This window comes from Leptidea sinapis, chromosome 10, assembly GCF_905404315.1.
Source record: "Leptidea sinapis chromosome 10, ilLepSina1.1, whole genome shotgun sequence".
Lineage (NCBI taxonomy): Eukaryota > Metazoa > Arthropoda > Insecta > Lepidoptera > Pieridae > Leptidea > Leptidea sinapis.
The window spans coordinates 7389230-7402312 of record NC_066274.1 but is presented as its reverse complement, the minus strand read 5'-3'; the positions used below and the strand labels follow the sequence as shown (position 1 = coordinate 7402312).

At 36.0% G+C, this 13083-nt stretch overlaps 1 protein-coding gene across 1 annotated transcript; it reads left to right on the top strand.

Annotated features, from left to right (window-relative positions):
- Positions 1–11481: 11481 nt before the first annotated feature.
- On the top strand, positions 11482–12785 carry LOC126966440 (fork head domain-containing protein FD4). The gene has a single exon (XM_050810479.1). It carries the CDS (start codon positions 11564–11566, stop codon positions 12335–12337), a length of 774 nt encoding a protein of 257 aa, XP_050666436.1. The 5' UTR covers positions 11482–11563; the 3' UTR covers positions 12338–12785.
- The last annotated feature ends 298 nt before the right edge of the window (positions 12786–13083 follow it).

Sequence of the window (13083 nt, the reverse complement as noted above, 5' to 3'; positions counted from 1 at the left end):
TCACTTTCGCTAGATCACGCCAAATTGATCAGTAGAAGAAATGATAAAGTAGCAGATACCATTACTGTTCGCACTACTTTTGCTGAACGACAGTTTAGCGGTCAATCAGTGTTCTTATATAATAAAATAAATCGTGTCCTAAATATATATCCTATGACATTACATCTATGCAGAAAAGCTTTAAATAATTGGCTAACTTGTCTTGCTTATGATGAAGTGGAAAATCTTTTGATCAGACTGACATGATAAACACACGCATTGCATAGATGGACCCAATCAAAGGTCCAATTTAAACCCACATCCACACACTCACCCACTCACTCACACACACACACACACACACACACACACACACACACACACACACACACACACACATACACACACAATTAATTGTAAATTGTAAAATTTGGTTTTTAATCATTTCTGTTTATTTCTATATTGTTTACTAAATAAAAAGTTATCTGCTAAGGAAGTTTCGAGATGTTCCCAATACAAGTGTCCTAAGACAACTTACTGGGAAGTCTCAACCACTAAAAAATGTATATGTAATCTTTGAAATAAACGAAATTTATTTATTTATTTATTTATTATAGTAGCCGATTCTCAGACCTACTGAATATGCATATAAAATTTGGTAAAATCAGTGAAGCCGTTTCGGAGGAGTAAGGTAACTAACATTGTGACACGAGAATATGATATATAAGATGTAGTGATAATATTGTTAGAATTGCTGTGCTGTAATTATTCATAAGTATGTATTAAATTTTATAAAATTGATATGTATTTGTAAATTTGTTTTGTACCTATTACATACATTTATATTATTATTTTTCATGTAAAACAGCTCAATAAATAAATACTTAAAAAAAACTTATAAAAATACTTCCTAAAATATTTCTTTACGACTCAAAAATCATGTCCTCACGTTTGTGCAGCTAAGAAGCTTTCACTGCGCTTTACGGACATTCCCAATATTCAGTCCATCTCCGGTTGTGTCCTACTTGAGATAAAACATCGTAACTATCGTTGACAAATCTGTCCCAATAAACTTATCGACGGTAACTCATCATATCCGTACACGCTGTCTGTCAATGGGACGACGTATAGCTTATCAGGGATAGAAGTTTGTATGGAAATTGCAACAGTGAACTGGCGATAAGAATGACTTATCGGGTATATTGGGACAGCTTCAGATTATTGACAGCTAATTACTGATAGTAGATGGTAGTAATTTATCTCCATTTGTAGATAGTATATTGGGAACGGCCGTTAGTGGCGTTCAATTACTGACAGCTTTATTTAAAAATTTTAATAATGAGGCGAATCCAGAAGAACATTTTTATGAAGAAACAAATCAAATTGGTTCAAAAGTAATGGACAAACATAAATATGTCTTAATAATCTCCTACTATTCTTTTTCTTTATTCAAACTGGCCTACTCGTATAAATCAAAATCAATACTTAACCAAAGAAACTTCACGATGACGCTACGATCAAATCCCGACTTAACTAGACTTATAAGTCAAAGCAAAGCGTTTCGAATGAAAACAAGAAAACAGCTGGCAATTTATTTTCCTAGGGCGGCGGCCCTCGCAAATTCATTATCAGTTTGTATCAGCGCTTCCGTTTCCGACTAGCGTTTTGGTCGATTGAAATGAAATTTATTAATTTGCAATACATTGCTTGTTTTCTCTTAGTCTGATCAAAAATTGTGAATCGATTAATATTAATATATGTGAAATACAATATATGTGGATCCAATGATATAATAATATTGATACATCCAATACTGATAAAAACAACCGAAAATTAGTAATGTCTTCACAGCACACTGAGACATTGAAATGGTGTGGTAAAGATGGCGTGATTACAACAATAAGGAAACATACTTATTTTGTTTTTATGGAAAAAGGAGCACAAACGAGCGTAAGGAAGGTGTACGCATTGTTTTGAAGGTACCCATGTCGTATCGTCTCGGAAACACCGCACAAGGAAGCTCATTCCACAGCTTTGTAGTACGTGGTACTTGAAAAGCACACTGTGGAGGACCGCCATACAACCAGATGGTGGGGATGATATCCTATTTACCTATTCAAGCTTTAGAACATTTGTCACTAGGCCAAAATACATTATGAAACAGATTATTCAAAATTATATTTTACAAACATACACGCGCTTACAAAAAAGAATCCTATAGGTTTTTGGAAAAAATAAATTTAGTCATGTATGGTAGCCCTCCATTTTTACTTATTGTAACCAACATTAGTTATTGTCAAAGTGCACCCCAAATAGGACGCTTTCCAAACACGCTATTGACGTGCACGGAGTAATGTGAGAGTTAAACTGGCATAGGTACTGGATGTGAACCGTTGTATTAAAAAATTTGCAGAAATTCTTAAATGGAATCAGTATAAAAACATTTGCCCTAAATTATTATGAATTCCCTGTAATATTATTATGAATAATATGTCAAGTTTCTTGAAATTGAACCTGATCATTTCATATGCATATATTTTGTCTTCATTAAAATTTGCCAACAAGTTTTGAAACCACTCATTTTAAAAGCTTTTAATTTTTGAATTTAAAGTATAACACATTTTAAAGAACCAGCTTATGTACAATTACGTTATCTAAGGAATTGACAAAAATGCAAAAAATGTAATTAACATCATCATCATCCCCAAAGACGTCGATTTCCAAGACGATCGGTCCTGCGTTGCCCCCATCCAACGTATTCCGGCGATCTTGACAGATCGTCGTTCCATCTAGTGGGGGACCTACCAACACTGCGTCTTCCGGTACGTAATCGTCATTCGAAGACTTTATTTCTCCGATAATGAACATATTGGACCTGAAATAGAATAAAAGAAGCAATGTATCGGGTACTAAATATAGAGTCGTTACCTAATACAGTTGGTAGCGGTTGGTACGGGCAGTAATAAGTTGACGTGGCTCGGTTTACTCAGTCGATGTCTGAACTAAAACTAACATAAACATTGATATGCATTCTACACACGCTACCGTTTTGTAAATCATGCTATACGCTCTTTATATTCATGTATGATGTTTATATTTCGTTTAGAAAAAGAAATGGCCCTTTCCATAAACCGTTTCCGTTCAGAAATGTTTTTGTAATTCCTGTTGTAAATGCAGTTGTAAAAGATTTAACAATTGTTCAACAAAGAACAATATTGATTATATTAACTTAGATTAAGGATTGGTCTCTGGAGCGATACCTATCTAGTTATATCGTACTACCTAATAACAATAGCTTTTTTACACCCTTTTTATTAGCTTCACCTGTATGTATGTCTTTTTGTAACCGAATCATATGGGCGCGATTTTGACCCACTTTAAACGGCCAGATTTCGTTCAAACTTCGTAGATTTATCGAGCACCGATGACATTACATTAATTTGATAAAATTATTCCATTTTTCAATTTGCAAAATAAGATATTTGTAAAATATCTATCGTCGAAAAGTCAAGAAATTATGTTAATTTTAAATTTCTTAATTGTTGTTCTTGTTAATTTTTTAAACTATTATATTTTAATATTATTATTACAGTAACTATTAGATGCTTGTGTGCGTGGCATCTTGACACTCAATGGCATCTTTCAAATAACATACGCTTCGTGTTTTATGTTACATTCAAATTAATAAATTACATAATAATTACTGATGATTTGTGATCCTAGTGTCTTGCTTATTTCTTATTGTATTATTTTTACAAATTTTTACTACGCAACCTGGAATTTTAGTTTCAATTATAAGCAAAGTCTAATTTCTCTTAGGTCTTCTACATATCACACATTTATAACTTGGCAGGAAACATATTAAAATATCGATTTACTTAATTAATTTAACGTCTTGCAGAAGAGTAATTATAATATGGAAATGGTCATTTAAATATATACCGACTTTAAGTATTTACGAGTAGTTTCTCATCAGTTAATCACATTACTGGCAGCGTATTTGGTATTCTATGGCAATAATAATAATAATTATAGGCAAAGTATATTTTTTTTATGGAAGAGGAGAACAAACGAGCGTAAGGGTCACCTGATATAAGGTGATCACTGCTGCTCACATTCTCTTGCAACACCAGAGTCATCATAGGAGCGTTGCCGGCCCGTTTAGAAAGTTTCCGCACTATGGAGACACATCCAGATGATGGGGATAATATCCAAATTTGTGGCGTGTCGTGCAGAGGTGGAATTCGGCGGCAGGAATCAGGTCATCAGCTCTACGGAACCCTCCCCGTGATAAATGCGGTAGAAGACAACAATGAAGCGACGTCTACGCAACGCCGAGTGATGTAGCCGTTCACTGAATCCCCGATAATTTGAGCAGCCCTGGGTTCTGCTGCTGCTACTGGTTCGAGCTGATACTGGGCTGCGCCAGACCAGAGATGACAGCAATACTCGATATGTGGCCGAACCTGCGCTTTGTAAAGCGCTAGAATGGGGCTAGTGGGGTGGAAATTAAAAATATTTCATACCCTAACTTATGTAAGCAATATAATAAATTCAAATCAAATAAATTATAAAAAAACCTGAAGAGTTATTGAGTAGGTACAAGGATGCATCAATTGACTTAATTGAATTTTGTGAAATTGATAATTATTCTCTTCTTTATAAGTTCAACTTCTTGTGTTATTGTTGAAAAAACGAAAACGGTATCTTTCATATCATTTCTATCATTCTACAATTACGTTTGATTTAAATAACAAACCTGAAATCTGATATAATAGTTTTTTAGTTGTAAAAGAAATTTCCAGTTCTGAGATAAAATAATGTAATGTTTTTTTATGAAAATAAGGGACAAGGCGAGCAGGAACTTGAATTGATACGAACTACCCATTACAATACAGTGCCGCTCAGGATTCTTGGATTACCTAAAAATTCAGAACGGCACTACAATTGCGCTCGTCACCTTGATACATAAGATGTTAAGTCTCATTTGCCTAGTAATTTCACTAGCTACGGCGCCCTTCAGACCCAAACACAGTAATGCTTACTACTATTTACATTACTGCTTCACGGCAGAAATAGGCGCCTTTGTGGTACCCATAATCTAGCCGGCATCCTTTGCACAGCACTGCCTCCCACTGGTACCTCCACGTCACAAATTAAGATAATATCACCCTCTGGATGTGTTCAGCCACAGTAAGGTTTTCAAGAAAGTTTCTTCCACATACAGTTTAAGTGAACTTCTGCACGGTGTTTTCACTAGCTACACACTAATCACAGTAATGTAATAACACATTACTGCTTCACGGCACTAAACAGCGCCGTTGAGTGGTACCCATAATCTAGCCGGTATCCTGTGCAAAGGAGCCTCCCAGTGTTGAAAACGTAAACTAACGCTTGTAAGCTTTTCTTAATATTTCAATACAGTTAAAAATGAAATTCTTATTCGTTCGTTTTTAATTTTCTATCGCTGATTTTTCCTTTGTCACTGCAATATTTATCACAAAGTGCCAGAATTGCCGCCCCAATGACAGCATTCCACCATTAAGTCTCTACAAGACATTTCAAATAATTAATTCTCGACAACATCTCCACTAACTCAAAAAAGCTCTCAAGAAGCGTCCGTCATTACTTGCATATTTTTTGTTAAGAATAGAAATGAAATTTTTTCGCGCGCCCCCGCGATCTTGGCCAGAGGGTGATTTATGATAAAAATAAGCGGCGCTTTTAATATCAACGGGCCCTTAAAGCCTGCCCTTTGAAGATGCCGCGATGATAACCTAATTAACAGAGCTTATACGTCATTGGCTAGCGAACGCATTTTATTAATTATGTTTAACTAATTATTCTTGAGCGGTATTTCGAAGTAACGTTAGCAATAACAAAAATGTTAAAGTAAATACCGGTAAAGCAAAAAATGCGTTGCACTATTCGGCGATTAAAGCTATTATTGATGTTAAATAGCCATATAGAGACCTTTCAAAAGTTTCATATAAATATTCGATGTTGACTTGATATTCCACTTTTTAACTTTAGCTATAACTATGCCATGGAATACGATAGTGCAACACATTCCACAGTTTATGTTAAAGTCAGCATTCCAGCGTACAGCGTTAAAGTTTTTTTTTTATGGAATAGGAGGACAAACAAGCGTACGGGTCACCTGGTGTTAAGTGATCACCGCCGCCCACATTCTCTTGCAACACCAGAGGAATCACAAGAGCGTTGCCGGCTTTTAAGGAAGGTGTACGCGCTTTTTTTGAAGGTATCCATGTCGTATCGTCCCGGAAACACCACACAAGGAAGTTCATTGCACAGCTTTGTAGTACGTGGAAGAAAGCCTCTTGAAAACGGCAATGTGGAGGACCGCCACACATCCAGAAAATTTGACTTAAACCTTAACTATAACAGCTAATATGAAGTAACCAGGCTATATCATTGACTGTCTTAATTTCACTTTTTATTGTTTTTCCAAGTAATTTCCGTTACTCTCTACACATCGTCCCATTCGATGGAACCACTGAGAAAAGCAGTGGGCCCATTCTTCTTTAGAGGTCTCTTCTATGGCGTTTTCGTACGCTTTCACCGTATCTTCAGGGCTCGCAAAGCGAATACCTCGAATTTTATCTTTAGTTCTTGGGAATAAATAAAAGTCGCAGGGCGCTAGGTCAGGACTGAATGGCGGATGACTCATTATCTCGACATCTGCCATAGTCAAAATATTCAATCGTCCGTTTTGCAGAGTGCGCTGAAGCATTGTCGAGGTGAAGGAGGATCCTGCTTCGAGGGCGCTGCTGTCGAATTTTTTCTAAGACAACAGTCTGTGACGAAGTCAAATACAGCATTTGAGTCACCGCCGTTGAACTTATCTAACATTTGGCGACAATTCTGTCGTCGGTTAAAGTATGTTAAGTTTAAGTTAAAGTTAAAGTATAAAGTACAAAGCTTCCTGACGCCTAAATGTTTATGTAATATTTTTTGAACTTGACTCATACCAATGCCTAGGCTTGCCCGTATCTGCTGATAGGTCACTCTCTTATCTTCCTCTATCATGCGTCGCACAGCACTGATGTTATTTTAAGTAGTCGCTTTTAAAGGACGTCCTTCACGCGGATCATCATTGAGATTGCTACGTCCACGCTTAAACTCGTTTAACCAATTGTAAATAGTTGCACGAGATAGGGCTTCATTAAGAAATGCTAATCAATAAATAAATCATTGACCGAAAATTTTCTCGCGTTAAGTACATATTCACGTGTAACAAGAGTTTTAGATTTGCCGCCAATTCACAAAAACAAATGACAAAGGAATGCAACATTCTACATTAGGTTACCACAGAGTTCTAAAATTGAAATTCAAAAAAGTTTTCATTTGCAATGTTTCTAACTGACCAGTTGTTCTAAACATTTTCAGTGTGACCCACGTATCTGCTCTTAGTATCTGCTACTATTTTACGTCATATCTCCGTCTTTTATGTACCGAATAGGAGAAAAATACACATATATTGATAGAATTTATAAGTAATTAAGGAAACTTAAAAAAATTATGGGTATACATTCTTATTTTTCCATTATTTATCATTTCATGGAACAAATCATATGTGGTATACATACAGAAAGTGTTGAAAACGATGATGGAGAAATCTAGAGATGACCACTGGAAATTCTCAATTATATTGAATTTATTTGAAAATAATAAAAACCCATCCTCATTTATAGGGTTCACTTTAAAATCACATAACAATCTGGCCCATTTAACTGATGTGGTGATGAAGTCGGAAGGTGGACATCGGAACTCCTTATAAGAACCATGTGTCCCAGACGTGTTTGGGATTATTTGAATTCTCATTTCATAAAGTTGATCTGATAAAGAACGCTATAATAATCAATTTCACAAAATTCAATTAAGTGCAATAATCTGACGGCAAGATAAATATCTAATACAATGGACGTAGAAAGCTCAGCTGCTACGTGCTTGGCTCTAATAAGAAAACACCGACCAGTCTCACATTCTTAATCGACACACACGTTCGATAAGCAACCGTGACGAATTCGCACCATTCCTATCCGACCTCCATGCTCAAAAAGATCTTAAACACATCTTACACAGCGTAAAATAAACCATAAATCAACAATATAAAATACGAAATTCAATATCAAAGTAGAACTTTAAGTCTTTTCGTTTTGTGCATCGAAGGAAAACGGACGAGATATTCATATCGATACGATATTGTTTCCAATTACGATGCTTTTTACTTTTTGTGTTTACAAATTTGCTGAAAATTAAGAGAATATTCCATATGTTAGAATTATCAACACAGCTCATAAAATATTTATAGCTTTTGAACTACATTAAGATTTAAGAATTTCGAAAAAGGGATTACTTCTATCTGAGATAAAAGATAGTCTGGTGGCGTGAGTTCAATAATGATGCTGTTTTTTTGAAAAAAGTTACGAGACAAGGAACTGATAATAATTCACTGAATCTGATTTCTTGACTGGACCCAAATCTCTGAACGGTAACTTTGAGACATGAAAATTAAAAAATTTTTGTCTATGTAAACTTCGTAAAGCATTTGTAAGTAGTCATAAAATGTTTACAAAAACAAGTGCGCAAAAGCGTCAAAAAGTAATTTACGTTAGTATTGGACGCACTGGGGTCGCAGAGACTCGGGATATGCAAAGAAACGCACACCAAACCTCTTCATCCTCAATATAGTCTTTAATATTATAATTCCTTGCCATTAAAAAAGTTTTACGTACATCTTGAATGTTTGTCAGGAAATTCTGTTATGGTTGTGGGGATTTTATTGTAGGATCTAACAGAATTTCCCAAAAATAACATATTTGCCTTGGCAGTTCTAAAACTGGGTGTGGCAATTTTATGTTTATGTTTAGTGTTAAAGTTATTTTGAGATATTAAGTTTCATTAGCAGCCAGTAATTTCTTACGGGTCCGGGAATACGGGTCCCTTGAAATTGATTAACAGTAATGCTTGCATACCACTACTTGACGGCAGAAAAGACACAGCAGTGATACCCATCTAGCCTGCATCCTGTGCAAAGTTCTTCCACTGATTCTATAATGTTTTTTTTAAAAGCTCGATCAACCCGTTGGTCAAGAGGCAAATATTTCATGCGATCATACTCGTAAATTATAAGGTTTTTTGTCCATTAGTATAAAATATAACTATCAACTTCAACGAGTGATATTCACTGTACCAAGCAGGAGGGTTCTTTTTTACACGCTTTTAACATTTATTTTGTATGTATGTTTGTTTGTAACCGATTCATTTGGGCGCGATTGTGACTCAATGATTTCGTTCATAATTCGTAGATTTATCGAGGACTGATGACAATTCATTAATAATTTGGTAAAATTATTCTATTTTTCAGTTTGCAAAATAAGATTTTTGTTAATATATAAATTTTTCATCTATCATCAATAAGGCAGGGATTGATAGTAGACCGAGATACCTAATAGACTGGGAAAAACCCGCCCAAAGTTAACTACTGAAGAAAACATACCTACCTACAGACTTGAACATTGCACTGAAAAATATACACATTAAAATGAAATGCTTTCTAGAAAGCCGACAAAGAACGCTATTTCAAACACAGCTGCATAGGTAGACAAGAGGAATGTATTTTTCATCAGATTATTGTGTTTTTCAGCACTCATAGTCAATTTAAAATACAATGAAATCAAAAAGACAAAATATTGGCAACTTTCCTTCTATATTTCCGTATTATCGACGGTCACGCTTCGGATAGAGTTACTCAACAAATAAATAATTATTGAGTTTTTCTCCTTCTTCAACATTTTTCGTTTGTATTTTTGTTCGTTTACTGTTATCGACAGTTCAATCACCGGCAGACCCAGTCAACTGTGACAACAGTTTAAAAAATAACTTACCTATACGTTTATTTAACTTTTTGTGAATACTTTCCATTATGTTTATAAAATATTTACTTAATCATGTATCGATAAAAAGTTTAGAGTTATCATTTTTTTATACTAGCCTATATAACAAACATGTTTACTGTTTCAAAGAATAATAAATATGTAAATGTTTTAAAATATTATTCATTCTCGAGTCTTATCAACAGAAGACAATACGTCATTATATTACAGTAAGTCTATCTGTCAGTTATGGTGTAGTTTTTTTTTATAGAATAGGAGAAGAAACGCAGTTCACCAGATAGTTTTGAAACTCCAGAAGAACTAAAGGTCAATGAACGTCAATAAAGTTTCTTCATAAGTTTGCTTCGGTCCTGAGCCCTCAGTGAATCTACTCAGATCTAAACGTACAATATTGATAGGTTATAATTATAAGTTAGATTTTTGCTCTGTGCTTCCCCGTCGCATAAAAAGAAAAGGGAAGTCCCAGGCCCAAGGCGGCATTTACCATTGGGGGCTTCGTTGCACCTCATGCCGGCTAGATTATTGGCCACAACGGCGCCCTTTTCTGCCGTGAAGCAGCAATATGTAAGCATTATTGAGTTCCGGTCTGAAAGTTGCCGTAGCTAGTGAAATTACTGGGCAAATGAGACCTGACATCTTATGTAGGTATCGGAATTTTTAGGTTTTTCAAGAATCTTGAGCAGCACTGCAATGTAATGGGCAGGGCGTATAGATTACAATCAGCTGAATGTGCTACTCGTATCGTACCTTATTATCATAAAGAGATGGTCAACTAGTTAGATGGCCTTATTATTTGGTCACCTCTATACTACTACCCTACCCTTTCGACCCCTTAGTGTAAGGTGTAGCGATTGCTTCTATCTCGAGTGGAGGAGGTCCTCCACGCGAGATAGAAGCAATAATATATCAGGTGATAACGATGCTTGCTTTTTTCCGTAAATCACCAGGAATGCCTTCTAAGAGCTTTAAAGTCTTTACTACAATGGTGGTATTATATAAATATACCTAGTTTAGTATAATTAAGGCTTATCTGAGGCTACCGTTATAGCAGCCAGAAAAATATCACCATTGACTTAAGTAGGTACATATGAAATAATTTAGTTAATACAAGGGCCCACTATGTTAGCGTATTTATCACACTAATATAATTAATTTCACAATCAGTTTTACTCACAATACTTTTAGTAGAAAGTATAATTATAATATATAATACTTAATTACATCAGTATTTGCTAATGTAACATGTAATCTATTCATGTAAATTGTAATTATCAAACTCAATAACATTCACCGCTGAATTGGTGCATAATTCAAATCTCTTATTCCGTATCATTATAATTTACATACGCTTAATAAAAAGCGGTGTCATCACAAAGGATGTTTGGAGGCAATATAAACATAATATCAATTTAAATTCCTTGTTAGTGAGCCGACATCATACCTGAGTGTCGTCCGCCGCCATTGGGTGGATTTAAACCAATCACAGCAGCGGGTGGTAAAGCGCTGTATAGCCGTGGAATGGGTCCCCGTAAAACGGGCGGACCGAATGTAGCCTCTCCGCACCTCAGTTGTTTTTCACACCTCGCATCGAAGTGACGTGACTACACATCGGTGGTCGTTTTAATTCTGTATAATTCAATTCTTGGCCATCCGTGCAAGTGACCATGCCAAGACCTTCGCGCGAGTCTTATGGTGATCAGAAACCGCCGTATTCTTACATTTCTTTAACTGCGATGGCGATTTGGAGCTCGCCAGAAAGAATGTTGCCGCTGTCCGAGATATACCGGTTCATTATGGATCGTTTTCCGTATTATAGAAGAAATACACAGAGATGGCAGAACTCATTGAGGCATAATCTATCCTTCAACGATTGTTTTGTGAAAGTGCCCAGGCGTCCAGACCGACCTGGAAAAGGTGCTTATTGGACTCTACATCCACAAGCGTTTGATATGTTCGAGAACGGTTCTCTGCTGCGCCGTCGGAAGCGATTCAAGTTGCAGAAAGGTGAAAAGGATAACCTTAATGCAGAATTGGCAGCACTGGCGAGTTTTAATAGAGCATTTTTGGCACGTCAAGGGAATACTGCGCCACCGACGGCGATGGGCAGTGCTAGCTTATACACTCCTCCGATGTGTTCACAAATGAGTCCGGAACCGGCGGAGCTGCCTGATGTATCGCCGGTGACAGTTCTGCCTCAACGTCCACGCCGAGCATTCACTATAGACGCACTCCTAGAGCCGGAGCCACCGCGGTTGTCACCTTCGCCACCACAACCGATGCTGGGCATGCAAGTGCTGTCTCCTCTTCCACGGTTGGAGCTGCCCATTCCCTCTCCGTACATGCTAGCGGCGCACAGATATCAGGCCGAGCTCCTGCAGGCTGCGGCCCATGCTCTTCGCCCGTGCTACTTCCCTCCACAACCGCTTCCAGTTGCGTGACATCAGATGGAGTTTGTGAACTGTTTTAACCCGTGCAATGATAGATTGTAAGTACCAATGACTCAGGTTAAACGTGATTGTAGTATTTTGTTATGTATTTATAACTGATGTTGCAGAAAATAATCTTGGTTTTTTCCTACGACAGTTAAAACTCAACTACTTAGAAAACCGTAAATAGGCATGACATTCAAGCTCCCGACGATTTCAGAGCGCCTAATTTTTTTTATTAATATAACAATTTTGTTTCAATTGCCCTGATCTCATAATGGATTTTAAACTTATGATGTGTAGTCAAGTAGGACACAAGTTTTAGCTTAATAGAAACTAATACCTGTGTAAATACTCTTAATAGTTAGGTTTAGTTTAAGATGTTGATAAATGTAGCTTATAATTGTTATTTATTTTCCTCTAATAGCTGTTATTTTGAATGATCGTTGTAAATATAATTTGTTATAAATATAAATTAAAAAGATAAATTGATATTGTACAAACTGTTTTATTGAATATTATTTATACCATATTATTATTCTTTTTAGCAAAATTTAGACAGTTTATTTTGCGTTATAGGTAATAAATTTCATTATTCAGTAGAACTTCTATAGTAAAAAGTTCAAGAACGATACAAAAAAAACTTGTTATAGACTTTTCGACTTTTGATGAGTTTTTAGGACGATACGATATGGACCTTCAAGGAAAGCGCTTTACACCTTTTAAAAAGATCCGCAACGCTCTAGTGGTTCCTCTGG

Excerpts from the sequence above, each read along its gene's own strand:
- LOC126966440 (XM_050810479.1), top strand. The coding sequence starts at position 11,564 with ATGCCAAGACCTTCGCGCGAGTCTTATGGTGATCAGAAACCGCCGTAT.